General features: G+C 45.7%; 1 protein-coding gene across 5 annotated transcripts in view; it reads right to left on the bottom strand.

Moving 5' to 3' along the window:
* MRAS (muscle RAS oncogene homolog) overlaps positions 1 to 13,402 on the bottom strand; it is a 38,291-nt gene extending 24,889 nt beyond the window's left edge. Inside the window, exons 1-3 of one of the 5 annotated variants that reach the window (XM_058809132.1) lie at positions 13,351 to 13,402; positions 12,934 to 13,113; positions 10,562 to 10,634 (exon numbers count right to left, since the gene is read on the bottom strand). In XM_058809132.1, coding sequence (XP_058665115.1) covers positions 10,562 to 10,634; positions 12,934 to 13,079 — 219 coding nt within the window. In that variant the 5' untranslated portion in view covers positions 13,080 to 13,113; positions 13,351 to 13,402. Of the gene's footprint in view, positions 1 to 8,494; positions 8,526 to 9,105; positions 9,245 to 10,561; positions 10,635 to 12,933; positions 13,114 to 13,350 lie in introns of those variants that run through there. The other 4 variants (XM_058809134.1, XM_058809135.1, XM_058809136.1 and 1 more) reach the window with 4 other exon arrangements.
* Positions 13,403 to 27,608: the final 14,206 nt, after the last annotated feature.

The following is a 27,608-nucleotide window of genomic DNA, read 5'->3' as shown; positions in this document are numbered from 1 at the left end:
CAAAGTTCCCAGAAATTATCTGTGAGCTGTGGGGCAGCACTGATATTTCTTCAATAGTTCTACACCCCAAGGCACAGGGCAGGCTTGAAAGGCTCTCTATAAATTTTCCCAGGGTCTTGGATCAAGGACAGTCCCCCTGGTTCCCCACAACACATCTAATACTCACAAGTACAGAATAACAGAGAGTATCCTGGTCTGTAATGCTGGAGATTTAGTAGAGCTTCACCAGCATGGACTTGAGAAGAGGAAGGAACAGCTGCCTCCCAAATTTACCCAAATAGGCACATGGCCTATTTTACTTAGAATCTAATGACGCTAAATCCCAGAACTGTGTGGAAGGCTATTCCAGGCATTTCCCAGGTCCATGTCATTACTCTGTCACTTGGAAGACTCCAAGATCTCATCACTGGGCCAGGACCCATAACAGTAATTTTTTCCAGGCTCGTTACAGTGTCTGCCAAGAGCATAAGCCTCTTATTTACGAACAGCCTGCTGGGGAGGTGACTCCATACTTGGCAAATCCAACTGCTTCTCTCAAAGAGGGTGGGCAGAACTCAGGGCTGGGTACAGGGATGAGCAGTGGGATGAGGGGTGGATGCACAGGCCCCTCCTCTGCCTCACACATGGTGATGCAGGGTTTTGCAAAGCCACAGCATTCCACTGAACCTGCCTGAGGACAGGGTGCATGTACTGCCAGCATCCCAGCCATGTGCCAGGTCAGCCCTGTTGCCTCTTCTCAGCCCCTCTCTTTGGAAAACCCCTTGGCTGTCCCTGTTCAGCTCTTTCCCTGCTTTCTCCTGTGCCAGCCTGGACAAGCCATCCTGGTGGCAAACAGACACCTTGACACTCAAACCAGTGGGCAACTGGCCAAACCACCCCTGAGGAACAGAGTTCACCCTTGCATGACTCAACTACACTCTCCTATCAAGTGCCTTCACCCTGCCAGCACTGGAGAGAAGCATCCCATGAGAATAGCCCTCAGAAGAGAGGTACCAGGGCCCCAGCTGGTGCTCTCAGTACCTGCACTTTGTTGTTGAATGCCCAAGTTACATCTCCGGTGTAGAGACTGGATGAATCCATAGAGCAGCAGCTGAAAATCAACACATCTTTGAAAGCATCCTGTAAGTCATCTGACCCAATTTTACACCCCCTGTGGCCACCCATCACCCCCCAGTTTCAGCAGAGATCTATCTGTATCAGGATACCCTAATTCTGGTTCCTTCTACACTCAGCCTAAATTCTCTGCCTTGACTCTTAAGCCATTCAACTTGCAGCCATGTGGGAGGGTATATATGTACAGTCATTAACACTTCCATTATGCCCCGTGGTTTGGCAGGTGGTGCTGCATTACGGATTTAAACAGCACCAGCAAGTGAATCTACAGCACTTCACTGGATTAGCATGTGATGGGAAATCATACCTCAAAAGTGTTCTGCATTCTCATGAAGCAGCTCTGATGAACAAGGCAACAGCAGGGCTCCAGCCACCACTACACTGTGCAATCACATCAGAAATTCACCCACAACTTCAGGGAAAGATAAACCCCCTCAAAACTCAATTACCATTGCATGGAGAAAAAAAAAAAAAGAAAAAGAAAAGAAGAAAGGAACAGTAGATTCTCTTGCCAGTTAAAGGAAAAGAGAGGCACACCCTCTTCTGCCACAAAGCATCTTTCACACGCACCAAACAATAACATCTGCTTTTGCCCTATAAACTGTTTTCACATGGGAGAAGCATACCACACTTGGTTATACTCATTGCAGCAGTCAGCTTTCAAGGTACTCAGTGCTCCACGCCCAACATGATGCCTCCTTCTGTCTTATTATCAGGCTGACACTGACAGATTTGCAGAAATTGCAGAGTCAGATTCCCTGAGGGGATGCTGTCCTAGAGGAATGAGAAGATGTGCTGGGCTACAGAGCAATACAGGCAGTGAACACACCTCTGAGTCTTGGCAACAGGGCCAGTAAAGACCTTGGATGGGACAAGAGGATAAAGCATCAGTTAAACACTGGTATCACCACGCTGCTTGTCATTTTCTGGGGCTGGACCACACTCACCTTTCCCTCACTGTGAGCGGTACTACACTGCCACTGGACGCTGCAGCTGTAGCTGAGTGGTACAGAGCTCCTAGCAGTGTACAGAACTTTGCTTTACCTGAGCAGTGGGAAGGGTCACTTCACAGCTACGGCCACGCATGAACCAAATAAAGCAAAGCAACTAGACAAAGTTTCTCTGTCTAGGTAAGGTAAATCAAGAACTACCTTGAAACAAGAATCCCTGGTCCTTCATTAGCTCTTCCAAATCATTGCTTTGGTTCAAGTACTCAGCTCTCCTTCTCCTGCTTGAAACAGAAGAATCTGAGCAAGGAAACATGTTCAATCTCCTGAAGACCTTGGCTGAGAAATTCCAAAGAAATGTTTAGGTTCTGCCATAAGACCCATTTATAATTTCCATCCACCACACAGATCTGAAGTACAGCTACCCTGCTGCAAAGTTGTAACCAAGTCAAGACACCATGGTCTCTTCTCAAAACCAGTGGGATGCAGCATTATGTTGCTCTAGCCTTAGGGTAGATCTCATAAGCCATTCCTATGCATGTACAGTGCCACTATTTTTAAACACCAAGCAAAGAGATTATGGATTAGCCTTAGTCTTGGCAATCCATGTAAATCTCTGATTTGCATAATATTTTACATACCAGACTCACAGAAACAGCAAAAAATTTGGATTTGGCCCTTCCTTCTTTGTACTGCAAGGGACACAGACCCTAACACAGAGTTATCCTCTTATACTTCAGCACCTTCAATGACAATTCAGACTTCAAATTTTAAATAAAACGCAGCTATAGATATTGGTTTTTTATATCGACCTAGTGAATGATAATATAACACGAGGTGATTTAATCTTGACACACGTCTGCATATAAAAATATCTCTATTAAAATCACAGATAGAGACAGCATGGCTGGCAGCCACTTGAAAAAAAATAAAATAAATAAAGCCCCAAAGCATTAAGGCCTTGTAAGGGACAAGATTACTTTCATCCTGCCACAGCATGTTTCAATTTAACCACTGCATCTCTCAGCACTTTTGGTTCATATTCTTTTACCACACAGAGACACAAGTTTGGTATACGCCCAGCCTTAGGAAGGGGAAATGGTATTTTGGGTCACCAGTTCCACCCACCCATCCACTCAACAAGGCTTTTGAAGTGCACCAGTCCCAAACAGGAGCCAGAATACATTAGCCTGGGGTCAGGAGGGCTTGGAGAGCCTGAGGCCGGGAGATATTTCAGGAGTTTTTTGGGTCTAAGTGGCTTTGTCAGCAAGTCCCTTGCCTCCTGCTGCCCATGAGAACACCCTGCCCAGGGCTGCTGGCATGTCTGCCCCAACCATGGACCCTAGCAGGCATTTCCTCAGCCTTTTTGTCACTGCCTTGAAGGTGGCAGGCCTCCAATCACTGCCTAAGTTCAGCAGCTCTTCACTGCTCTGGCTGAGACAGCTCCTCTTTGTCCCTTCTCACCTCCCAGCTATGCCAGTTCATCTTCGTGAGTCTTCCCAAGCCCACATGAACTGTGGCTCCTGTTACTTTGCTCTATTCTCTTTTACTCCAAATCAGAGAGAGAGCTGCTCCCAGAGTTTTGTGCAGTGGAAGGATTTATTCTTATGCTGCACAAAACCAAACAGATGCTTCGACACAGGATATGCCTGAAAACACAATTTTTCTGCTTTGCTTCGACAGCCTAGCATTTATTTCCATATTCTTGTGAGGCTGGTATGTAAACAACAGAGAGTAAGTTGCTGTGCTCAGGAGACCTTAAAATAAGAGTCCTGTTTCTCTGTCCTCCTGGATCCAGTAAGTCATCCTCCTGAGGTTCAAAGAGTTTCTGGAACTCATAATTCAAAAATCCATGGAATAAAAACAGGGTTGCTGGAGATCTTTACCAACAGAAAAGTAGGTTGAAACTGTTCTGTTATTTAATAATTCAAATCCCAGTTGCCTAATTAAACAGGCTTGCTACATTGCAAAAAGAATAAGGAATTACATATTCTCTTAGCTAACTTGGCCGATTAACATGAAAGCCTTTTCATGCTCCACAGGCGTTTGGTCCAAGGAAAACTTTTGAAAACAGACTTAATACTCCACAAGTAAATCTCATGTAACAAAACCCCTGCTGCTCACAGGGCTAGGGTGATGCAGCAGCTTGTCAGCATCCTTGTGCTTCCTGGAGCTATTTTGCAGGATGCACAGAAGAAGCAATGCCAGCAGAGCATCTCAACAGAGCATTCAGTATCTCTTTGGAGCTGCCCAGAGCTCAAGAAAAGCAAATGGTCTGCACAGTTCCTCATGCCTGACATAGTCCCTGTTTGCAGATTAGATCTGAAAGCATCCACAGCATGTGGAGGAAACAGAAGTCCCTCTCAAAGCACTCTGCCCTTGAGCTACAGAATATTTTCTTAGAGATGTACTGCTGCAAGTATTTATTCAAGTCCACCTTGTCTTCCAGCTGATCACAACCTCTGGATGCTCGAATTCCAAGCTGTGATTCTTCCCCAGCTACCACCAAGGTCTCTTCAGGTGAAGTGCACAGAGTGGACTCAGGCAATACCAGCCTTGTTGTCCAAGGGCAGCTGTGTCAGATGCAGTCAGGTACCTTAACAATGAGATTGTGCACTATTCTGAGAGCTACAACAGCAGTGTTTGACCTTGCACTGCTGCACAAAAACAATTCACAACAGCTGAGGGTTTTTCCAGAGCACTGGGGCATGTCTGTCTCCTCCTGCTCCAAGGTTAGTTAGGGATTCTTGTCCCTACGAAACACCAGCAGCCACAAACCAGCCTCAGTCTGCAACTGCAGTCAGCAGCAAGCACTGCTGAGCCAAAGGGATTCCTTCAGTGATCTCCCTGCTCCCAGTTCATCACCCTGCAGCACAAGCTCTGTGGATGCCCTTAGGTCTCTTTCTGGGATTGAGTGCTTGGGTATTGAATAACATCTTCCAAAGAGTCCTGCTTTATAGACATGTGTTCCCCACCCAGCAAGTGCTGCACATAGGCCAGTGACACCAATACTTCCATAGCAAGTATTACACAAGACATCAGCTACATATTTTCTGAAGATCACAATCTCTACTAAACTGCCAGCTGTCTATGCAGACCACTCAAGAGCTATCTGAGTATGCTAAGGACAGATGACAGACCCGATAATAGTGTCTCAATGTGACCAAGAGATTAAATTTCATCTGCATCCTGTTATTTTGTCATTTGGTATCCCTTCAACAGCCAACTGGTAGAGAACTTGTATCACAAGTTTACAGGAAAAAAATCCTTTAAATGCTTTCTTTAAGTCACCAGGTACCTGAAGGCATGCTACAGTGGTGCTTTAGTTGTTCTTTAAGTGGGAAGGCCAGTTCAAGAAAAAAGTGGCTGTAATTCCCACTACACTGATGTCCATTAACATCCTTTTAATCTGAAATGGGTGGGTGTTTGGTCCAGCTAATGCCTATCATCTGTTGCTCACCATGAGGCTTAGTGCTTCCAGCAATGCAAAGAGCAGAGTCCTATTCAAAAGCCTTTCAACTCCTCTTATATTTGCAAGATGAACAAGTATTTATTTCCATAAACCAGAGCATGCCTTGCACTGGAAAACAAAAGAGGTTGCAATAGTGCACCACTCAAAACTATATCCAAGGAAGATTAAACACATTCACTTTCATACTGATATGACCAATTCTTAAAAAAAAAACCAAAAAAAATCATAAGAAAACAAAATTTAAAAGTCCAATAAAGCTGAAGATTTCACTTTAATAATTATTTTTTGCTCACTTCAAAACCTTCTCCTTCCAATAAGTGGATTACACAGAGGATCTGCAGAGCCTCTTGCTGTTGCCAAATCTGCATTTTTTGGACACATGGCGCTGTCAGGGTTTGTTCACAGAGTCCCTCTCCATACTCCATTGCTGGCTCACCCACCACTGAAATCCTGCTCCCAGTCCTTCCCATAGCTGTGACAGGAGCTGAGGCATGCTGGCAAGCAGACACCTGCAAAGCTGAACCCACTGGCGCTCTCAATCACATTGCAATTTCATTAAAGAACTTTTAAAAAAACAAACTCCAACATTTGCACTTCATGATTAAGTGGAAGCCAACTGAATTAGTGTCAAGGCATGCCATAAGTGAAAGCATCCGAACCCTGGCATCCCTGTGACCCTAGCCAGCTCTGAAAGGAAAGCTTCAGCAGCTTGTACCACAGCAGACCCTGACACTACACTCCTTGGGAGTGCAGGAGAAGCCGAGACATGCCGGGCTCTGCCTGCTCCCACTCAGGGCACAGGTATCCATATCTATGGTGCTGCAGGCATGGCCTGGGAGGCACAGCAACATTCCTGCCCTGGCAGCAAGCCAGGAGTGACTTCCCAGTGGCAGAGTAATAACCACTGGGAGCAAGTCAAGCTCCTGCCCAAGCCCAGGGAAGCCGGCAGCACGGAGCGCTCCCGGGTTTCCCAAGTGGAATATTTCACTGTAACCCACACACAGTACATGACATGGGCCCCGAGCAAGGCACTGCATGACTTACAGCTGACTTCAGCAGGCTTTAGTTTGATCCATAAATCCTCTAGACACTTCACAAGAATGTTGCTCAACTCCCACTGCCTTCAGCCTCACAAGAGGTAGACATAAATACTTAGCATTAGCATAGCTCCCCATGACTCATTTTTTCTCCTTTTTAAATATAGCATCCTAAAAATGTGGATACATTCTGAGCAATAAAACTCACATTGTTACTGTTCATCATGCAACCATTACAAAAAATTCCTCCTGCCAGCTTTGGACAACTTTCTCCACCAAACTCCAAGTACTGGTGACCCTCATGTGGCTGAGATGGAGCAGTGGAAGCTCTGCTCCATCAGGGAACCCAGGCAGCACAGGGACTCAGCACTGTGGCAGCAGATGTGGAGCTGGGCAGGAAGCTCCATCATCAACCCAGCCACTCATATCAACTTTATTAAGAGGAGCAGAGCTGCTCTGGGCACAGGAAGAGCAGGGATTTGCCAGAGAGGAACACAGTTTCAGTAGCCAAGGAGCAGCCTGTGCCAGCCTTGGGGAAGCCACTCACTGAAGAAGTGGTGGTGGAGGCATCTCTAGCTGGGGGATGCTTCCCACTCTTCACCTTCCCCAGACACACATCACCTCCCTCTGTCACCAGGCCTGAGCTTTCTTCCTTAGAAAAGCCAAACACACATTGCCTAGTCAAGCAAATGCCACAAGCTGCATCAGAAGCACCAAGGAAGAATCAGATGGGAAAAGCATGGACCAGAGCTTGTTGATTTTCATGAGAATCATGACTGAGCACCCTCCTGCCTGTCCTGCTGCAGACTTTCTTGTGTGATCAATCCCTCATGCTGTGTTTAGCTTTACTGAATACTTCAGTTCCCTAGCTGTACAAATGAGATAAATAGCAGGTCCCTATCTCACAGGTATGCTACAAAATAAATAGATTTTGCATTACAAATGTTACAGGAATGCTTTAAAACTTGCACAAGTATCAAGACTAATCCATCACTGCTCATAAAGAACCCTAGGACTGATAGCAAATTAAAATCTTACTTGCACAAACATTAGAGCATGCAAGACTGTTTTCTTAGTTTATCTGCTTCTGCTGATAACCATGTTTGCCCCAGTGCTTGAACTGCTCTAGTCACAAGCTGTTTGAGTTAAGTGCACCAAATCCTGGCTAGAGAAATACATGCTTTGCTCTGTCTACAACAACAGCTGAGACACCATTCATCCTCTCAGCTGTCCTAAAGGCATAGCTGAAAATGCATGCCCACATCCATCCTGCTGTCAGGTGACTGAAAAGTACACTTTTACCTCTTGGACCTCTCTAGTAAGATTAACCATGAGAATTTATTTACCACAGTATTTTTCTAATTGTCTCTCCAAAACTCTTATTTAATATCTGAAATAAGTGGAGTGGAAGAGCCACAACTCTCATCCTAGAAACTGTCATTTTAAAGACAAGATAAACAGAAGCCTTTGCTTAAAACTTCCAGGAGTGTGTGTAGCTTAAAAAGCTAATTGCTTTTTAAAATAATGACTAAGACTCTGAGGAATCTAACTCCCAAAGTCACACAGGTAGTTTTGAATATGTTACCCTTTCAGAGTAATTATGCCATCAAAGTTCCAGTCAAGAGCTGATGAGCGTTACTAATATAGGCTGATGAGAGAGCCTGAAAGACCTTCTTGGTTTATTTACACTTCAGTAAATCAGAAAGCACACCAAGACTTATTTTCACATACAAGAGTAACAGACCTGACCACAGGGATATTTAAGGAGGTTAACCCACAGCCCAGGAAGCAGGTTTACTGTAAACTGGCTGCAAGCTGATGCTGTTGTACTTGTTTTCACTGGAGATGATAGAAACTTGGAGCAGCTGTTTGGACTTCAGTGGACTAGCATCAGTCACACATAAAACAGTGGTCTGGCTCATTACCTGAATCATTACAAGTCACCTTTCAGATGCAAAATAGTCCCCAGGCAGTCCTCAGTGACATTTATCTCTAGACCAAGAACTAGGCAGATGCAGTCAAGAGCTGGGATGAAGAAAGAATAAACCATTTTTACCAGCTTGCATAAAGTTATATATTTGGTACAACATTCTTTGCAGAAGCAGACTTTCTCAAAGAGAAGGCAAGGCAAGCATTGTGTTATTTGGGAGAAGGTGAAAGAGTGCAGGAACTTTTTAAATTGATCTATAGTAGAAAAAAGTACAAGAAAGTAGTTAAATATTTTACTCTTGAGCCCATTAATGTCAAACAAATTCCAAGGTTAACAAAATTTAGCCAAAAATTAATATGTAAATTGTACAAGCACTGAACATTTCTGCTGGTCAGTTCTGGCCAGAAGAGAAGTAGCAAGAAGGGGAATCCCATCCAAGACTGTCTCAGATACTTAGATGCCTTCTGAAGTATCTCAGCTGTATTTATGCTCCCAACACACCCACAAAGAAATAACTTCTACTTCCCCATTTTAGAAAGAAAACTGGACTTAGTGAAAGGCAGGTTCATTGGCACCTGTAAGAGTTGCTGACCTCAGCCTACCTACCTTTGGCCAGGTTGTGACAGAGAAAGTACTTGGAGGCAGTTTCCCATCCCTTCACCTAGCTCCAGGTGTTGGGCTGGTGTCTCAGATGGAACCTTTGTGCCTGTGCAGCACAAAGCATCACTCACTGGAAAAGCAGTGTCTGAGGCAGTAAAATTGCAGGAGAGGTCAGTAACAAGTACTGTAAGTAGAGAAAATTACTCAAAAATATTGTTAACCTCCCCAACCCTGTCCCTACCCCTTCCCTCAATCGTTATTTCAGGAGACATATTTTTGTACAATTATTTCATTTTCTAATGCCAAACTGACTGCCTGCTCTATCTCTATGCAAGATCTCCATATATATTACTCCTCCACTGACATTTTCTCACACATACACATGTACAGATCAGCAACTGCTCCACTACATTCTCAAACAGAGAATAAAAGAGTCATAAATCTCAGAAAAACCAAGTATGCCAAAAAACTCAGTATTTGAAGTTGCAGCTGCTCATTTATCCTCTCTGTTCAGAAAGAGCTAGTCTTGGCTTACTGCAGATATTTTTGAAGTGGACAGTGTTGCTCTAGATTTACTTTGGATACAGACACTCAGGATGTGACCCACTGGAGCACTGGAACTTTGATTCCCTGCAGAACAAAATACAGCCAGTGACATTCAAGTAGAACAGGAAGGCTATTCTTCCCTCCCCAGTAAGCATCTTCTCTCAAGCACCCCTGTAAGCAACAACAGGAGAAAGAAGCAACAGCTCCACCAAGGAGTGGGCTCATGTTCCTCCCATCTGCCAGTCCCACGCTCATTCTGTTTTCACTTGGACCAAATCCTCCCAAGCCTTCTGCTTTATACCTCGTTAACTTTGGGTGCTTCATACAACAAAAATCCATCTTTGCATGGTTACTTTCAAGGCACATTTCCGTATCTTTTAACACCATTCTCTTCCTCAGCCCTACCTTGGAAGCTGGAAAACTAATACCTATTTTTCACATTGAATCTGTCCCCTGAATCCCAATCTACTTATTGATGACAGTAAAAGCTTATGCAAACACCTCCACCATGCAAAAACAGACCCCTCTTCATTCCTGTGGATTCATGTTAATGTTCTCCACCTCCAGAATCTGAAGTACTCCCTGCATTGAGAGCTGCCCATTCCTATGCTGAGGTGCAATCCCCCCTAACTCCCCCTGTGCACATAAGAGAGGTAAAGGGATGAGTGGTCATGGAGGAGTTACAATGCTGAGGCAAAAGCAGCTCCACAAAGTGTAGGGACACTGGCTGAAGGCCCTGCATGGCTCCAAAGGCTGAGCAAGTCTGAAGCAAGGAGCCACCAGAATTGACAGCTTAGCTGAAGCAGTGACAAACAAATAAACCAGGCAAAACCAAATTATTAAGAGTGGTCAAGCTGAAGTCTGGAGCCTAAAACTTTTACAGGGCACACTGATTCATCCTAATGAACTGACTCACCTGGAGCCAGTAGGGATCCAGGCTTGGCAGCTGTGGGTAGAAGCTCTTGGCTTGAATCCAGCTACAAAAAGGACTTCACACCCAAGGAAGGAAGATAAAAATGAAAGGGCAGAATTGAATAAAGCTTAACAGTTTTCCTCAAGGAGCTTTCTAGAATTGAGAGAAGGGAGTAGAGCTCCTGCTCAAATGTTGTCAGCCCAGAAACACCACTAGGAGCACATGGAGCAGCTAATGGGCCAGAGAGGACTTGGGTACAGGACACTGCAGTTAAAGAGGAGCCTAAGAAACCCCAGCACAATGACAATAATGAATCATCACACTCATTTTTCCTATATCCCCCTGCCTTACACTGCCTTTGTCAATTACAACACCAGCTTGGTGAAGGACTCATCCTCCTCCTTCCATTCCCCAAATGCCGTTTTTCCACCAGATCCCAAAAAAAAAAGGTGGTGAGAAGGAAGAAAGTCCTCTCTAATCACCTTCTGATACAATGCTATTCCTCCCTAGTGTTAGCCTCAGTCCCAGGTTAAGGAAAGAACATCCAATGCAACACATACCAAGAAGTTCCCCCCAAAGAAGGCAAGTTTAGTTTCTGCAATTCTTAGCATTCTCTGCAAAAAACTTGGAGCTTATGAAAATACCCACCAAAAACTTCAATAAATAGAACTGCCTCTCAGATAATTTCTGAAAAGAGGTGCTGGGCCAGCTCTGACCCAGCTGCTCTGCTTCAGGAGAGATGTTGGTGGGGTGTTTGGCCCTCTGCAATCTGGGTATACATTCTTATCATATTGGATATCTCCTGGAATGGAGGAGCAAAATCAAAGAAAGACAAATTGATGCAGAACTACAATATGAAGCTATTCATACCTATTTTCTACATATGTTATTATTTTTAAGGAGATACTGTCAGCTTGGTATTTTCAGCTCAATTATCCAGAAAGAAATCTTAGCTCTCTTAGGCAGTCTGAAACTCTACTACAGAGAGTTTTTCTTTAAAGCTGTTACTTCATGCAATTTCCTTGCCACACCCCTTGTTCTTTCTCTTATCTTTCTTCTAGCCTTTCTTAAATTAACAGACCCCGGTTTTGCAAATCCATTTTAACAGATTCAGAGCAAGAGACAAGTACCTTTCATAAAGAAAAATAACAGTTTTAGGCATTTGAAATGCATCTCTTTTATGCAAAAAGAGCCTGAGCTAACCACGTAATTTCAGAGTGAAACCTTAGAAAGCACATCTATAGCTGATACAACTATAAAGTTGATTCACTTTTCTTAATATCAACTTTTGTATGAACAACAGTTTCCAGGTAAGACGTACATAAACATTTCCAGTCAATAGCATCCTTTTAAGCCTGCTGACAAAATCCGAACTTAGATGATTTAAGCTGAGGACTTGGTGGCTTAGATTTTTGTATTTCCGTGGCATTACTGGAGATCAGTGCCAGCTGACAGTGCTGAAGGGCTGCAGTTCCCTGTGCTGGGAAAAAGCCTCACGCCGGGATCAAGGCTCCCCTGTGCGCTTTGCTCTTCCAAGAGAAGCCCTGTCTGCTCTCGGACCTGCTGGTGTGAAGTCCCAATTTGTTGCACGACAAGGAGAGTCACTGGAGCAGAGGAGTGCAGGATGCTTGAGAGTGATCCACTCGAGGTCTAACACTTAACTTGCTCCTCAGCTTGCAGCCAGCGTGGCTTTAGCTTAAGTTTCTCTCTGTCTAGGAAGCAGAGCTTTATACGTTGTTTCTAGGGCTCTTGAGCCATTGATTAAAGTAAATAAACAAACAAAAAACCTACAAATTTTCTTTCTAATCCTCAGCAATCCCAATCACAAGATTTTAAAAATCCTTGTCCTATCTGTGGTTCAGTTTGTTTTCTTACAGCAGAAAGTATAAAAGCAAAGTAAAAGTAAAGTAAAACCAGGAAAAAAAACCAAACCAAAAAACCAAACTAACCAAACCCAAACCCGTACCTCCTCCTTTCTCTGAAATTGAAGACAGCATCTCTGTCCTTCTAAAAGTTATGGAAGCTTATTCAAAGTACTCAGTGATCCAAGAGCAATTTTAATGCAAGATAAGAATCCTCGGCATACCCAGATCACATCCAAACACACCCGGGGTAGGAAAGTAAGATAATACCGTGACTCTGAATCTGTGGCGGGGGGAACAACCCCTGACACAAGCTTGCTTACTAAGATCTTCCATTACACCACGTAACTCAGAGCGAGCCCGCTCCCCAGCGCTCGCCCCGGAGCCGGCACGGACCGCACGGCGCTCCGACCATAGCGCCATACATTGCCTTTCCCCGGCTCTCGGCGGGGCACGGACCCCGAGCCCCCCGCAGCCCGCCCGCCACACGGAGCTCCCCCGTACCGCCCGTACCGTCCGTCCCTCGCCCGGCGTCCGGCGCTGCCGCCAGCGGCGGCTCCGCGGCGACAGTCGGCGACAGCGCTTTGCTCCCGACACCGAGCTGCGGCCAGGGAAAGCGGCGGTGCCCGGGGCGCGCTGCTCCCGACGGCGGGGCTCATGCCAGCGTGGGGCGCCGCATTTCAGCAGGAATCGCTGTGGGGAGAGGAAAGAGGCAGAGGGGGAAGCCCCGCCGCGGTTACCGCCGGGTGTCACGGCGGTCCCGCCCCTCCCGCGGGCTTGTCACGCGTGGAGCGCCGAAAGTGCGCGGCGCTGTCCCGCGGAGGACGGGCAGAACGCACCCGGGTTATTGTTTGTTTGTTTGGCCGTGTCCCCCCGCCCCGCTCACAGAACGGAGCGGCGCCGCTCCGAGCCCACTCCCCGCCCGCTCACCCGGGCTGCGGGGCCGCGCCCTCAGCGCCCGCCCTGAAGCGGCCCGGCAGCGCTCCGGCCCCGGCGACCGCGGCAGCGCAGCCCGCGCCCGCCATCCCTTATATCGCCGCGGCGGCTGCTATAAATAGCCCGGCCCCGCCGCCAGGGGCCGGGCCGGGCGCCGCTGAGGGGGATTCGCGGCGGAGCGGGGACCCGCCGTCACCTGCGGCTCGGCAGCGATGGCCGCTCGGGCCGCGCGTGGGGGCCGCTGTCCGGCGGGCGCGGCGGCGGCGCGGCTCCCGGGGGCCCGGGCCCGCCGACCCCCGGCGCGGCAATGGGCCCGTCCGCCGCCGCCGCGCGTTAAGGTGGAGCGGAGCGGGGCGGCAGCGGCGGCGGCACCTTAAACCGCTCGGGCCGCTCTCCCCGCCCGGCACCCCGGGCCCCACGGGGCTGTGGCTGAAGGGGAGCGGACCGACCCTCCGGCTGCCGGGCTTGTGCAGCCGCCAGCGGAGGAGGAGGAGGGGGAGAGTAAAGAGCCTGTTCTGTCTGACGGACGGGGCAGCAGCCGGAGGGCACGGACTGCCACAAGCACCGTTCACGCCGCATGAACGCGGCACACACCGAGCCTTTGAGAACCAGCTACTGTGCGCACACAGCACCCCTTCTCCCTCTCCCCCATATATATATATATATATATATATATATCTGTAGATATATTCATACTTAATACAAAGAAGCTTCATCGACTTTAATCCCAATAAGAGAATTAGTGTTTAATACACCAGCACTCATCCTATATAGCACTCGGGGGACACATAGGCAGTGCTTACTTTTCTTACCTCTCATTTGTGCCCTTGGCTGACACTGGGAGGCAGAACCAAAGCAGTACTTCCCATGCCACCTGCGGGCTCCTTTGCCACCTCAGACCTTGCACCTGACACCAGCAAAAGCTCTGCTCCCGCTCCTACACACTTAGTGACACATGCTGCCCTCACAGAGGATGCTAGGGATGGCTGTGTGACAATAATCCATAGCAGGAAGGATGTGTCCTACCACAGGAGCACCTTGGGCACAACCCTGGGTGGTGCTCAGGTACAGACTGAGTGCCCACAGCATCTCAGAGGGTACATTTAGTCACCTGCAGATTTACCATGCTAGGTCAGGGCTTACCTCCCTGGTGGTGTGCAAAGCAGAGGTACAGGAACTCAAAATGATTCTTAAACCCAAGTGAACAATCCCAGCTCTCCTCCTGTGCTAAATTAGCATTCTGTTCACTCCAGTAGTCCCCAGAAAGATCTACCCAAGGAGTCTGGCACAGCGCTGTGGCATGCACAGAACAAGACAGCCTCCTTGCTATCTTTCCACACGTGTAAGAAGCAGAGAGAAGTGTACTGCCATTTTACAAACAAGATATGTATCTGCCTCAAAACCTGCACTGGTCCAGCAGCGTGGAAGAGGTGAGAGGGAGCAGACCAGGAGAACCCCACAGGTTTCTGAACCAAACCGTGGAACAGATTTGTTTTGTTCACATGAATTGACAGCTGGGTTTGTAAGATTTGCATTCGTCAAAAGGAGTCACATGTTTACACCTGAATTTGATGTGAAACAGCTTCTCTATTGGTTACAAATTTTCCCTCTAGGACAAAACAGTCTCCTCATCCTCCCAGTGCAGTGATGGAGGTGACTGGCTACGAGGAATCTGGTTTTTGCTATCAGCACATCTTGCCACCAGGGAGGGCAGAACTGGCAAAGCTGCACACAGCAGGTCATTTATACATCCTCAGAGGTGTGGAAATGCTGTCACTAAATGCTGGGGACACAGCAGTCCTGGGACTGATAGGCCAAAGTCTTCAGGTTTAGATCTTTAAATCAGAGCATCCAGCTTTCTATTTGGGCATCTTAAACAAATCACCCTTCAGAGCTGCACACTTTTGCTTCTGTGGAGATAGCTGCATTTGCCAACCAAGCCCAATATTCAGACACCTAAACCTGAAAATCTCTGATGCATTTCATACCAAAGTCAGTAACACTTGACAGGAAAAGCCTGTGGCCTGGCTCCTGTATGTCAGGTATCTGTATGTCAGGTTGTTGCTCAGCTCTCAGTACCCTTCCTACCATAAGAAATACTAAAATTATGGACGGAGGAAAGCCAAAAAGGCCTCTTTCAATTCCATCCAGTATCTGGAGCAGCATTAAATTTCTTGTGTGCGTATTAGTTAACAACATTGCTAAAGGGGAATTGCTGCTGTGGTTGAGCGCTTATACAATACAACTCCTTTTAAAGTGCATTTTTGTATCCTGCTGAGTCACCCCAAGGAGCCCTCAAACAAAGCATCATGTTCAGTTTGACAGCAGAGGCAGCGGCATCAAGAGCCTCCCCTTGACCAGCCCTCCCTGGGGGGATGTGAGTGCAGGATGGGTGACACTTCAAACCTTGGAACAAAATAGAAAGCTAAAAGAAAAGAGTGCCTTAAAATTTCAGCCAACGTTTCCCCCATGCAGATTTCAGCACATGGCATTTCCCATCTGTTTCAGCTTCAGTGACTAGATTAAAGTGACCATGCAACCTCTGAACTCCTCAAGTCAGATTATACTTCAGGCTAGCTTTCACTAAATCAGAGGATGCATTATGTATGTAGCATAGTATTTCACTATTAGGTCTAATGAATGTGGCTGTTTATTGTCCCATATTAAAGCTGAGTGGGTTAGTGCAGCATGAGCCTCTTGGCTTGTTTTGTTGGCAGCTGCCTTTTGGGCTGCTGGGGACACTTCCCTTGCCCAGGCTCTGCAGCAGGAGGTTGCAAACACAAGGCTTTGCACAGCACCACAGCAAGACAGAGACTATTTGCACAAAATTAAAAAAAAAAAAGAAAAAAAAAAAAGAAAAAATTAAAAAAAAAAAAAAAAAGGAAAAAAGTTTTCCTTTTCAGGAACAGTGCAATGCGTAAGATTTTTGTCAGTACAAGTTCCTGCTGGTGCCATATAGCCAGGGATAAGAGGTCACTTCAGGGAAGTCAGGGGATGGAGATGGGGTTTGAGGGGATGCAGTGGCCCTTCCAAGAACTAACCCAAAGTGCTGCTGGCATCACTGTCTGGGGGACAGGCAGGTTGTGCTGGAGCAGGGAGCTGTACCTGCTGCACCCTGCGGAGATAAAAGCACCATCCTGCACCACATTGGATCAGAGCAGAGCCCTGTGGGCTTGAGCCTCTGTGTTGAATTTGGAGAAAAGCACAAAGAGACCACAGCCTGAGCTCTGTCAGATGGCACAATCTCAAACGAGCTGCAAAGGAAAACATTGAGGTGTTCCTACACTGCCAGTTGACTCCAAACCTGCATGAAGCCAGTGCAGTAGCTTTGCTGCCACTGTGAGTCCAGTTGGTCAGAGGAAACAGGTCACACCTTCAGGCTATGGATGAACAATATAGCTCTGCTTCTATGGACTAGGAACAATGAAGCCACAACAACTGAGATTGATTTCACCAGATTTCCCTGGTGCTTGGCACAGACCATGGTGAAGCTGCTTAGCAGTAGAGGACATCTAGTGATATTCCCATGCAACTACATAAACTACATCAACTGATAAAATTTCTCTTGTGACTTCCTCAGAGTCAGCATGGCTGGAGATGGGACATGGAGTGGCCGTGACAGCTGCAGGAGGGCTGGGACAGGCTGAGCATGAGCACCCTCTATAAATGGGTCACAAAGAACAAACCTCCTGAGAGGCTTAGGGAATATACAGTGAGAGCACAGGTAGGAAGCTCAGGGGAGCTGGTGGTGCTGCATCTTTTAAGGAGACATTACTGGGGGATGCAGAGCTTTTATTCCTACAGCAAAGACCATGTAAACTGGGATACAGAGATTAAAATCGGCCGTTTTCTTTCAGGAGTCTTTGCTCTTATCTCAATTTGCCTTTCATGTGACTCATCCTGAGCACATGCTGCAAACATCAGCCTCAAGATCAAGATTTTTTTTCTCTACTACAAGAGATCAGCCCTTTCTCCATGCCCTTTTACAGCCTGCTGCTCTTTGTTCTAGGAAGGATACAAAGGATACTTCCCTCCTCCAGGTTATTTATAACAGGGGATTCTCTAGAAATGTTTTTCCAGACATACTCCAGGCCTAGGATCAGGAATTTGGCTGTGAAACAAAGAGACTGCCAATTTGGTTTCTAAAAAAGCAAGGATTGGCAGAGCTTTATAAAAGAACACACTTCCCTAAGGAAATAGACTAATTTTATCTGACACTTCCTTTGAATGGAATTATTCCCATTAAGATCACCATTAATTTAGGAGTAAGGGCTTCACATCTTGTACTTACTTCCGTGTCAGATGCACTCAGTTTGCAAGTGTTGAGGAAAGGTGAGACTTTTATTGCTCCTAATAAAACACAAGGAAAGTTTCTGCTGGCCAGATTAGATCCTTGGAAATAGCTGTGCAAAGCTACAATACCTACTCAGAATGCAAAGGGTGATGTTGAAAGGCGTCAGTGACACGGGTGAAAGAACAGAGGAAAAGGCTGCCTTAGCACCTGCAACAACTGTTGATTTTGTGCCCTTCATGCATTTGTGTTATTTATCAATGGACTATATTTAGAAATCATAAGACCAGAGTGTGGAGCAGCCCCAGGTCTTTGCTCTGCTCTCTAGAAGGCAGCTGGTGGCTAGCAGAGACTGGCACAGCTCTGAGAGATCCACAGTAGCTGCTCATACAAGGCAGGAGTAATTTCTGCAGCACACTGAGTCATTGTAGGAAGGAGACTGAATCTTACCCAATTTCCGAAAGCAGAAGAGCTCTAAGCTCTCTTGTGATGAAACAAAAGCTGGCAGAGCACATGTTGTTATGTGGCAGGCAGGGAGGCCACTTGAGACACATTCAGGAGGTCTTCATGTGAGCAGCAGTGAAGGACACTTCAGAGGCTGAAAGCTGCTGGTGTTGAGCAGCGAAGGCACAGTGCAGCTGCTTCAGTACCAGAGAGCCACAAATTAATGTGAGATGTGAGTTTCAAGGCAGAGGAGATGAGGAAATCAATGACCCAGACAGAAGAAGAGATAGTGCCAGATGAAGCCCGATGACGACATTTGCAGGCAATTTGTTCACGGTGCTGGGTGAGCTGCTTGGGGAGAGATGGAACAGATTAGAGATGACTGCATATACTTTGCCCAAGAGCAAGACTATGAGATTCACACTAGCAAGGCCTTGGTGGCTGTGCTGCCTCCATGCAGAAATATTAATAACTGCTTCTCTTAACAAGCAGAGCATTAGCTCCAGCTGATTTTACTTTTGTGCATGTAAAAAAGCAATTACTTTTCCTCTTGGGGATTTCATCAATGTTGGACAATTATGTGTTCACTCACAAATACAGTTTGGTGAAAAAGGCAGGCTCTCAGGAGAATTTGACTGGACACATGTCAATCATAACTCTAGCAAAATTGAGCTATGAAAATAATGTTCTAAGGAATGTAGTAAATTCCATTTTACTGGGAGAAAAGTGACACAGGTGTCTTATGTTGCACTGGCAGTTCCAGGGCATTAACCTGCAGAAATCTGACCTTGAACAGGAAGAAAAACTAGCTAATCTGTCTAATGAATAGATTTGATTGTTGCTCAGGTTTCTGGCTGGACATTCACCACACATCAGGAGCTCAAGAACGGAGTTAAGCTCAGGGGAAAGACAAATGGTCATGCAGACTGGCTGTGTGCTGCAAGGCATGAAGACAGGGCATGGCAAGTGGAAAGTGAAGTAACTTTCAGCAGTTTCCACTTTAATGGTCTCAGTTGCACACATAGAAGTGAGTTTACCTTCTGGGACTGCTTGAGCTTGGGGCAGGTCTGTTCATCACCACATGTGAAACGCAGCAGCATGATGTGCTCTGGAACACACTGCGTCCTGGCCCGTGACTCCAAGTACAAAGCAGGGAACACACATATAAATGTCTGAGACATGTTGCACTCGGAGAGCTGAAACATCTGCAATTGGTCGTGGCTCTGTCCTGCTGCTCTCTAGAACCTCCCTACAAGTTATTTTTTATTCCTAAGCTCATTTCAGTCATCCAGTGATCTTATGCATCTTTTGCGCTGCTTCCCTATGGTTAAAACATAGGACAGAGGGTCCCCCAAGAGAAGACACAAGACAGGCTTAGCAAGAAGACTGAGAAAGACAAGCCCAGGATTTCCCAGATCTCTGTCCTTGCACCTGGAGCTTATTTCTGCTTGTGCTGCAGGCAGACCATAACTGTATGCACAAGTGCTGTGTGTGGGTGACTCCCTGCCCACGTGCTCTGGAATTGCTTTCTCTAATCTGCCCTGCCAGTTACTGAGGGCAATACCTTAATAAAGCAGTTGAATTTGTAGTGGCTGTCAGACCTACACTGGGACAGGGAACGTGCTCTTGTCCCTGCTCGCTTGTATACAGAGCAGAGTGCTGTAAACAGAGCTATAAATACTCCTGTGCCCACTGAATGCTCGAGGTCAGAGCAGATCAGCATAGCAATTCCTTCTGGCTTTGAAAATAAGCTATGAATCAATGCATTCATTGCAGGCTGAGTATCCCTGGAATGAGGCTGATAGTGCTGCTCTAAAACATTGGCATTCTGGGCAAGAGCACAGCAGAGAAAAAAATACATGGTATTGAACCATACAAAGGGCACTAAAACCTACCTTTGGCAAGAAGTAATTCATCAGGACATTTGGATGCCAAATCTGGAAATACCTGGTGGCTCAAGGAAATATTTATAGCCTTCTGAATGACAGTGATTTTTATTTGTAAATTATATGTTTATAACCCTTTGAATGGCATTCAGGTTACATTTTGGATCTCCCTGCTGTGTCTCAGCCTCCATGCTCTCCACATGAAACTCACTTTATCAGCTTGTAGTTGAGGGAGCAGGACAGGTGAGAAGACGGGAATTGACCTGGAGGTGGAAAGCCAAACCTCAGCCCTAGGCACATCAGTTACCACCCTGCAAGCCCAGAGAACATACTCAGGAAGGCAGGACACATGCTACTCAATATTGCCAAGAGCAAAACCTAATGCTCTTCAAAGTCCTTCAGGCTCAAACTCCTTACACTGGAAAAAGGTTTTAGGTCCAGAACCCAGCTTTAGATTCATCCAGCTTAAGCCAAGCATGAGAATGAAGGTCCAGCCTTGCTACATCCTTTATGGGAAATCCCTGTAGTTACAGCTAGAAGTGATGCTCCCTCTGAACCCACCTTGGATGTCACCTGCAAGGGAGGCAGTTCCTCTGATTTCTGAAAGACATTTTTATGTGGAAGGAACAACCACATTAAAAAATCTCCAGTAAATTCTTGATGCAACTGACCCAAAGACTATGGTCACCATGGGAGCTGGTGAAAGGTCTGGAGCACAAGTCCTATGAGAAGCATTTGAGGGAGCTGGGGGTGTTTAGCCTGCAGAAAAGGAGGCTCAGGGGTGACCTGAGTATTTAAAAGAGGTTTAGATGTGGCACTTAGGAACATGGTTTAGTGGTGGCCTTAGCAGTGTTGGGTTAATGGTTGGACTTGATGATCTTAGAGAGCTCTTCCAATGTAAACCCTTCTATGATTTTTGTGGAAAAACATTTCAGAGAGACTCTCCCTTGAATTCTCTTTCTGATTAGTATTGTTCTTCTCCCCCTCCTTGCCAACTTAACAAACATTTCTGTGTCTAAATAGCATTTTTGGTCCACTGCCTGTTGCAATCAAAAGAACCTTCTTATTGACTTCTGGGACAGTCAGGCCCAGCTATTAGTGAAACATAAAAGCATTGGAACCCCACACTACTGGGACTGCGTGTGTAAATGGCATTACTTGCCTCCTCCTGTGGTTGTTCGTGAGATCAGGACACAAAGCCTTGTCTTTTGGGAGCCCTCTTTCCTTCAGAAGCCTCTTTGCCTTTCTGTCTCATAATGACAGTGAAAAATCCTTAAGGGTTTTCTAACTCCCATTCCCCAGCAGAGAGCCCCAGCAGGCAAAGGCTTTGTCAGGCAGCATATTAATGAAACAGAAAACATGACCTGAATTTTTATAGCTTGTACTTAGCAGGTCATTTACTTGTCATGAAAAGGGACATTTTGCATTGGTTGCCAATAATAGCTTCAGAAAAGGAGCACTTAGCTCTCATGTTTAATTCCCATGAGGATGAAGGGTGAGAGGAAGAGCCCCCCAGCTGCTCCCTTACCCCCACCCCACGCTGGGATATTCAAACTATGCTGAGCACTCCTCTCAAATTCTGTTGCAGGAGCAGGGGTCTTATGTGACCCTGGTGGGGAAGCCCACACTCAGGGCCGGGCTGTGTCCCAGATCTCATCCTGGAAGGATTCCTTATCCTCACATCCCACGCAGCAGCAGCAGCAGCAGCAGCCCAGCTGAGCAGCGCCTTGCAGAACTGAGCTTGCCGATTTCCTGTCAGCCCAGCATGGTTCTGGCTGGTCAAGTTATCTGTCCCAATCAGGGCTGGGTCACTACACCCAGGCAAAAAATTTGATGCAAAAGTGGGGTAATTTTCACAAGCTGTGGGGTGATTTTCACAAGCTGGAGGGTCAGGCTTTCCTCATTGTGCAAGGGGAACAGCGAGGCATGCAAATTCCCTCAGAGATAAGGAAGATGTTCTTAAGTGGGCTCTGAATCCAAACTAGCATATATATCAGCTACAAGATACATGAATTGGGCACAAGAACATTCTAGACCTGTGCCAAACTTGAATCATTAGCTGAACTGTTGATAAATGCCGTAATTCTCTTCGGAAGGGACAAAGAGACCCATTTCTCTCTTCTGCCCTCCCAGGTAACAAGTGACAGGACAGAGGAAATGGCCTCAAATTGCAACAGGGAGAGTTTAGATTGGATATTAGGAAAAATTTCTTCACTGGAGGGATTGTTAAGCATTGGAACAGGCTGCCCAAAGAATTGGTTGAATCACAGTCCCTGGAGGCATTTAAAAGATGTGTAGATGTGGCACCTGGGGACATGGTTTAGTGGTGGCCTTGGTAGTCCTGGGTTAATGGTTTGACTCAATGATCTTAAAGCTATTTTTCAATCTAAACAATTCTATGAGGACATAAGCTTCATATAATAAAAAGGGTTGGCATGGATCTCCTCACAGAGCCTCTGAACTCCTTTAGGGACAGCAGCAATGTCCAAGACCTGACACTTTCTCAGTGATTTCACATACTGCATTTTGAGCTGTGCAATATTTTTTGTGTGTCATGCAGAAATCTTAAATCTGAGGCCAAAAATCTTTGTGGGTCCCACTCTTTAAATGGGGAAAACTTAAGACTTCCATAGAAAGCTCTAGGGAGCTGGAAGTATTTGTAGCTTTGCTCTCCACTGAGTATCTCAGTGCTTTGTCTCAGCCTTGCCCTGCTTGATGCCCTCATTGCCATAAGCCTCTTCAGCACTTCCTTGATGTCTTCAATCAGCTGAGTCCCTTCCAAAGAAGAATACTAAAGATCAATGAAGGAAAAGAAACCAACACCATAATATTGTTTCCAGATCTGTAATGATTCCCTATGTGTATATCCAACAGCTTCTCCCCATCCTTAGACCCTCTCTTTCTCACTAGAGTGTGAACATTTGTGTGTTGTGCAACAGGACAGGACTCCTGGGCAGGGTCACAGACTCCTGGAAAGGCTTGTTGGGAGGGACTTGTGGAGGTCTGCAGTCCAACCTCCTGCTCAGACTGGAAGTTACTGCCACAGCAGACCAGCAGTGTGGGTTTGAGCCTGCACACAACAGTGGTGTGTTCATTTCCTGCACTCTTGTGTACGTGAGCTATGTGACTGTTGGTCAATGGCAACAGAACTGGGTCAGGATATTGCTCTGTTCATTCCTTCTGTTCCTAAGCTTACTTCTAAGTCCTGCTGTCATCTATACTATTAATAAACTAAGATAATTTTCTGCAGGGCAATGAAGCTAAAGGATGGTGGTCTCATGCCCTAATCAATTAGTAGCACTAAGCACTGATGAGTGGTTTATCACTGATTGTTGAATAGCCCTTCCCTCTGAAAGAGCCAGGTGTCTGGAAACCATCCTTGCAAAGAGGTGGACCCTGTCCTCAAGAGCTGAAGCAGACCAAGCCTTGGTGAGGACACATGGCTGCACGAGGCAGGAGCCAGGAGTACTGACACTGCTCTAACTCGTGTATTTCCACACTCTTTATCACATATTTATGTGCCTGAGGAACAAACCCACAAATCTGTCAGGCTATTCTGATTGATTCCTTTCACAATGAGCCATCAGATTGCCAAATGTGCCCCTGTGCAGGGTCTCTAAGAACCTGGTGTCCAACCCTGCTCACCAGGCAGGATCACTGAATTACTGAATGCACTCAGTACAGGAGATTTAATAAGGGCACGAAAAAGCTACTGAGAAACAGAGATCGTGACTGTGCTTCTGCTAAGCCAGTGTAATTTTAAAATAAAAATCTCTAAAGAAAAAATTTGAAGGGATTTATAAACAAGGGTAGCATGGCTCATCAGATTAATTACAGGACAGAGTGCATTTCAGATATTGATCTGGGTCTCGAAAGGATTTAATAAAATTAGATAGGAGTTACTAGCACAAGATTGAGATATTCATCTGGTTCATAACTTTGCTGAAGTCAAGCTACTTAGACTAGGCAGAAGTGCAAATCTTTGAAATCCCCAAGCAGAAACTACCATGTGCTTTACAAACATCAGTAAAACAAGCCTCACTGGGAAATGGGAAAGCAGTGAGGGGCTCTTTGCCCCACTGTTTTACAGGCAATTGATGGAAAACCTTCCAGCAAAGCAAATTTGAGGAGACAACCATGCAGCTCAGTGAATGTGGGAGGCATTAGATCAGGTCGCAAACAAACTGAAACTCCTTACTCAAAGAAGGACTGTGTTGGAATGGAAAGTCACTAAAATTGCCATAATGGTTGGTACAAGTCCACTCTTTTTCAGTGCTTCCTCAAGGGAAGTTGAGGTTGGAACAGCTTCAAAGGCAGAATAATGATTTCAGCCTGAAGTGACACTGCTTGCCCAGCATCCATGCCCCACATGGACACCTCAGGGGGATGCTGCTGGGATTGTGCTGCTCTTCAGACTTCTGCTTTCTGCCAAGTTTTAATAAAAATTAACTATTTATTTTCAGAAATAAATTAATGATCTGTTGCCTGAGTGAAGAAGGACTAAGCCCTTCACACCCCCATCCCCTCACTCACCAGGACTGGGTGGTGTTTTTGTAAGGCCAGACATTTCCACAGGTATCTCTTCGCAAGAAGCAAAGCTGATGTCAGGCTTTCAGTGGATGATGAAGGCCTCCAATGCCTGAAGAGCCTCTGCTTGAATATGGTTGGGTGGGCACAGGCAAAGCTGCTTGCAGTGCTGAGGCTCCACCTCACCTCAGTATATTGCCTCTCCAAAGTCCCTTTGTCCAAACGATGCTGTTGCTTGCACAGGTCTTTATATCTGACAATATAATCTTTTGAATTCTGCAACAGTCCAGGTTCCAAAGGAATAACCCAAACAGTTTGAACACATGGGGGTGGTTTGCACTGACAAGAGATTAATTTGATCTAAAGAGATGTTCCATCATCCTGCAGTAATTCAGATTGCATGTTAATTCCATCCTTGGCTTCTTCTCTGTTATGAATGTGTCACCAAAATTTCCAGTATTCCATATCAACCGCTTACCTTTAGAAAATAGAAACTGCCAGTTCATTTCAAAACCAGCTGTCAAGTAATGTCAGTTTTTACTCAGACATCAGCCAAGGTCCACATCAGTGAGATTAGGAATATAAGGCTCTGAAGTGGGCTACTAGCTGGGAACAATCTGTTCTCCCTCAGCTGTGCAAAGATCATGAACAGTTAAATAACTTGGGTGCCTGAGCACTGTTTCTAAAGCAGAGGAGCCACAGGGAAAAGGAGTCCAAGTGCCATGACTTGAGACACTTAAGGAATCATCATAAAAGTATATGAGGACAATTCAGTGACTTGCAGAAAGAAAATAAATTCCAGGAGACAAAGGCAGAAGGACCTTGTTCAACCATAGATTGTGAAAAGTGGGCATTCATGACAGATTTTCCTTTCCTCCACCACTGGTAGATGGCATGAGCAATCAAGTGCATTGATTATTGCCTAGAACTAAAGTAGAAAATATAAAATTTAAGAGAAGATGGTGTGGTTGTGTGATATTATGTGGTTACTGAGTTTTAAAATGCTGCAGTTAAAAGGAGAACCTCTGAGGAAAATGGGAAGTGGCACAGCAGACTGAAAACAAAATACTTGGACGAGTGCAGACTCAGACACAGAATAAAGGGATTTAAGGGACTGATATATCACGTGCACTTAAGTGATCAGAAAAAAGCTACAAATAAAAGTAAGCATTCCTTTATAACTTTTCTTTGGGAGTAAGGACAGAAAAGAAGCCTGACTCTCAATTGCACTGGGGGGGGGGGGAACCCATCTGATTGTGTTTCCCTTTTAAGAAATTAAGCTAACAAGAGATTTAGATTTGAAAGGAAGAAAGACAATCCTCTTTACTTTCAGATTAAATACCTAACAATGCCACTTCTACCAATAGTGCTTAAAATCTAAGGAAGTGCTCAAATGTACACTAAATCCAGAGGAGTTAGGTCCTGGAGGATGAGACTGCACAGGCCTGCTGAACACCAGCAGTCAGGTTCCCCCTCCTCCTCCAAATCTCTCTCCTCCCACTTGCCTTTTCAGCTTTGATGTGAAATCACCATTTTTAGGATGTGTTCTTGGAAGCTGACAATCTGATTTTTGGGGAAATCCTCCCTCCATGATAAGCTGTTTCCATGGGGATTAAATATTTCATTTTCACTTTTGTGCTGGGAGCTTCTATAGAAGATTTACTTGCCAGTTTTCATGCTGCTAAAAAGATAAGGAAAACATCACCATGACAGAGGTCAATCTTTACTCGCTCTATGTAGAAGATATGGCTGGGGTAAAGTATGGCATATCAAAGCTGCTTGATTCTGTATGAAAATTCCAAACATTTTCTCATTATGGAATAATTTCAATACATAAATGAATGAGAAATATCAAGAGATCAATCTGAATAGGAATAGGTTTAAGTTTCCCAGTCCCTATTAGCATTCCAGAAGAGCCAGTAGAAAAAACAGCCCCCTAAACCAAATAAATCAGTCTGGGGAGTAATCTGTGAAAACAGATACTAATAACACACCTAACCAGGGATTTGTCATTTGCTTTTCGTTGTAGCTACGATGACTAGCCCCAACCTGAATTCTGCAAATATGCAAGATCTCCAGTGAAGCCCCCAAGCATTAACCAGGGCAGGGAGAGTGAAGCCTATCAGTTGCACCTTTGATATCTGGTGTCACTCCAGCTGTGCCTGGGAAGGCTGAAGAGCCTGGGCCTTATCCTTTTACACTGACAGAAAGCCCCTGACTTGTATATAACTTTGCAGTGGGACTTTACTGTTAAAAAGTACATCTTTGATGCAGTTTTTCCTCTGCTTACTAGAATACAAGATCACTGATAAAAGCAATGTGTCCCATAGACTACTTAGTCATATCTCCTGACTGCAAACCAGATATTTGTCTGGTTCCATATCTGCTTATTTGCTCAAGCCTGAATTGAGAGTAAATTCTTATCTCTTGGGCACTTCCTTCACATGTTTCCTAACCTGGTCATTGAGGACAGTTGAGAGGTCTGTGGGGTAAAGTCTCCTTTGCTGTTGTCTGCTCAGATGGGTCATCTGAGAAATCTAATTAGCATCCTGCTCTCGGAGCAGTGTCCTGTTGGGAACAATGGATCTAAACAGTTCAACAGCAGAGACAGAGCAGACACAAGCCAGCACAGTAAGAGCAGGCAACTGAGCCCTGCAACAACCTGAAGCAGAACAGTTTTGGTGCAAGTGATGCCGAAACATGTAATTCTTCAAGGGAACTCTGCAATGCAAGTGCTGTTCCTTGTCAATAACTGGATGAGCCCTACTTAAAAATGATGGTGCAGGACTCCATCAGACTATAATCATAATCTGAAGGATTTGTTATCATCCTGGAGCTCATCAAACAGTGGTCAGAAAAGTTTGGGTTTTTTCCTCCAGAAGTACCATTTTCTGTTGAGAAAGTGTGTTTGTGTGGGAACTTTTAAACCAGGTTTCATCAAGAATTGTCCTGCTTTCACTGGATACCTCTAGCACTTTTAACCTCAACATTTTCCAGAGGTAAACACCCACGAAAGTTGACAACAACATCTAAAGAGATTATGAGATCCCCCTGTCTTTTCTTCCCTCTTTTTCTCTGGCTCTCTTCCCTCTTTCACATTAACA

The sequence above is a fragment of the Ammospiza caudacuta genome, chromosome 8, assembly GCF_027887145.1.
Source record: "Ammospiza caudacuta isolate bAmmCau1 chromosome 8, bAmmCau1.pri, whole genome shotgun sequence".
Classification (NCBI taxonomy): Eukaryota; Metazoa; Chordata; class Aves; order Passeriformes; family Passerellidae; genus Ammospiza; species Ammospiza caudacuta.
Note: the sequence above shows the minus strand (reverse complement) of the source record. Positions and strands in the feature narration are given on the sequence as shown.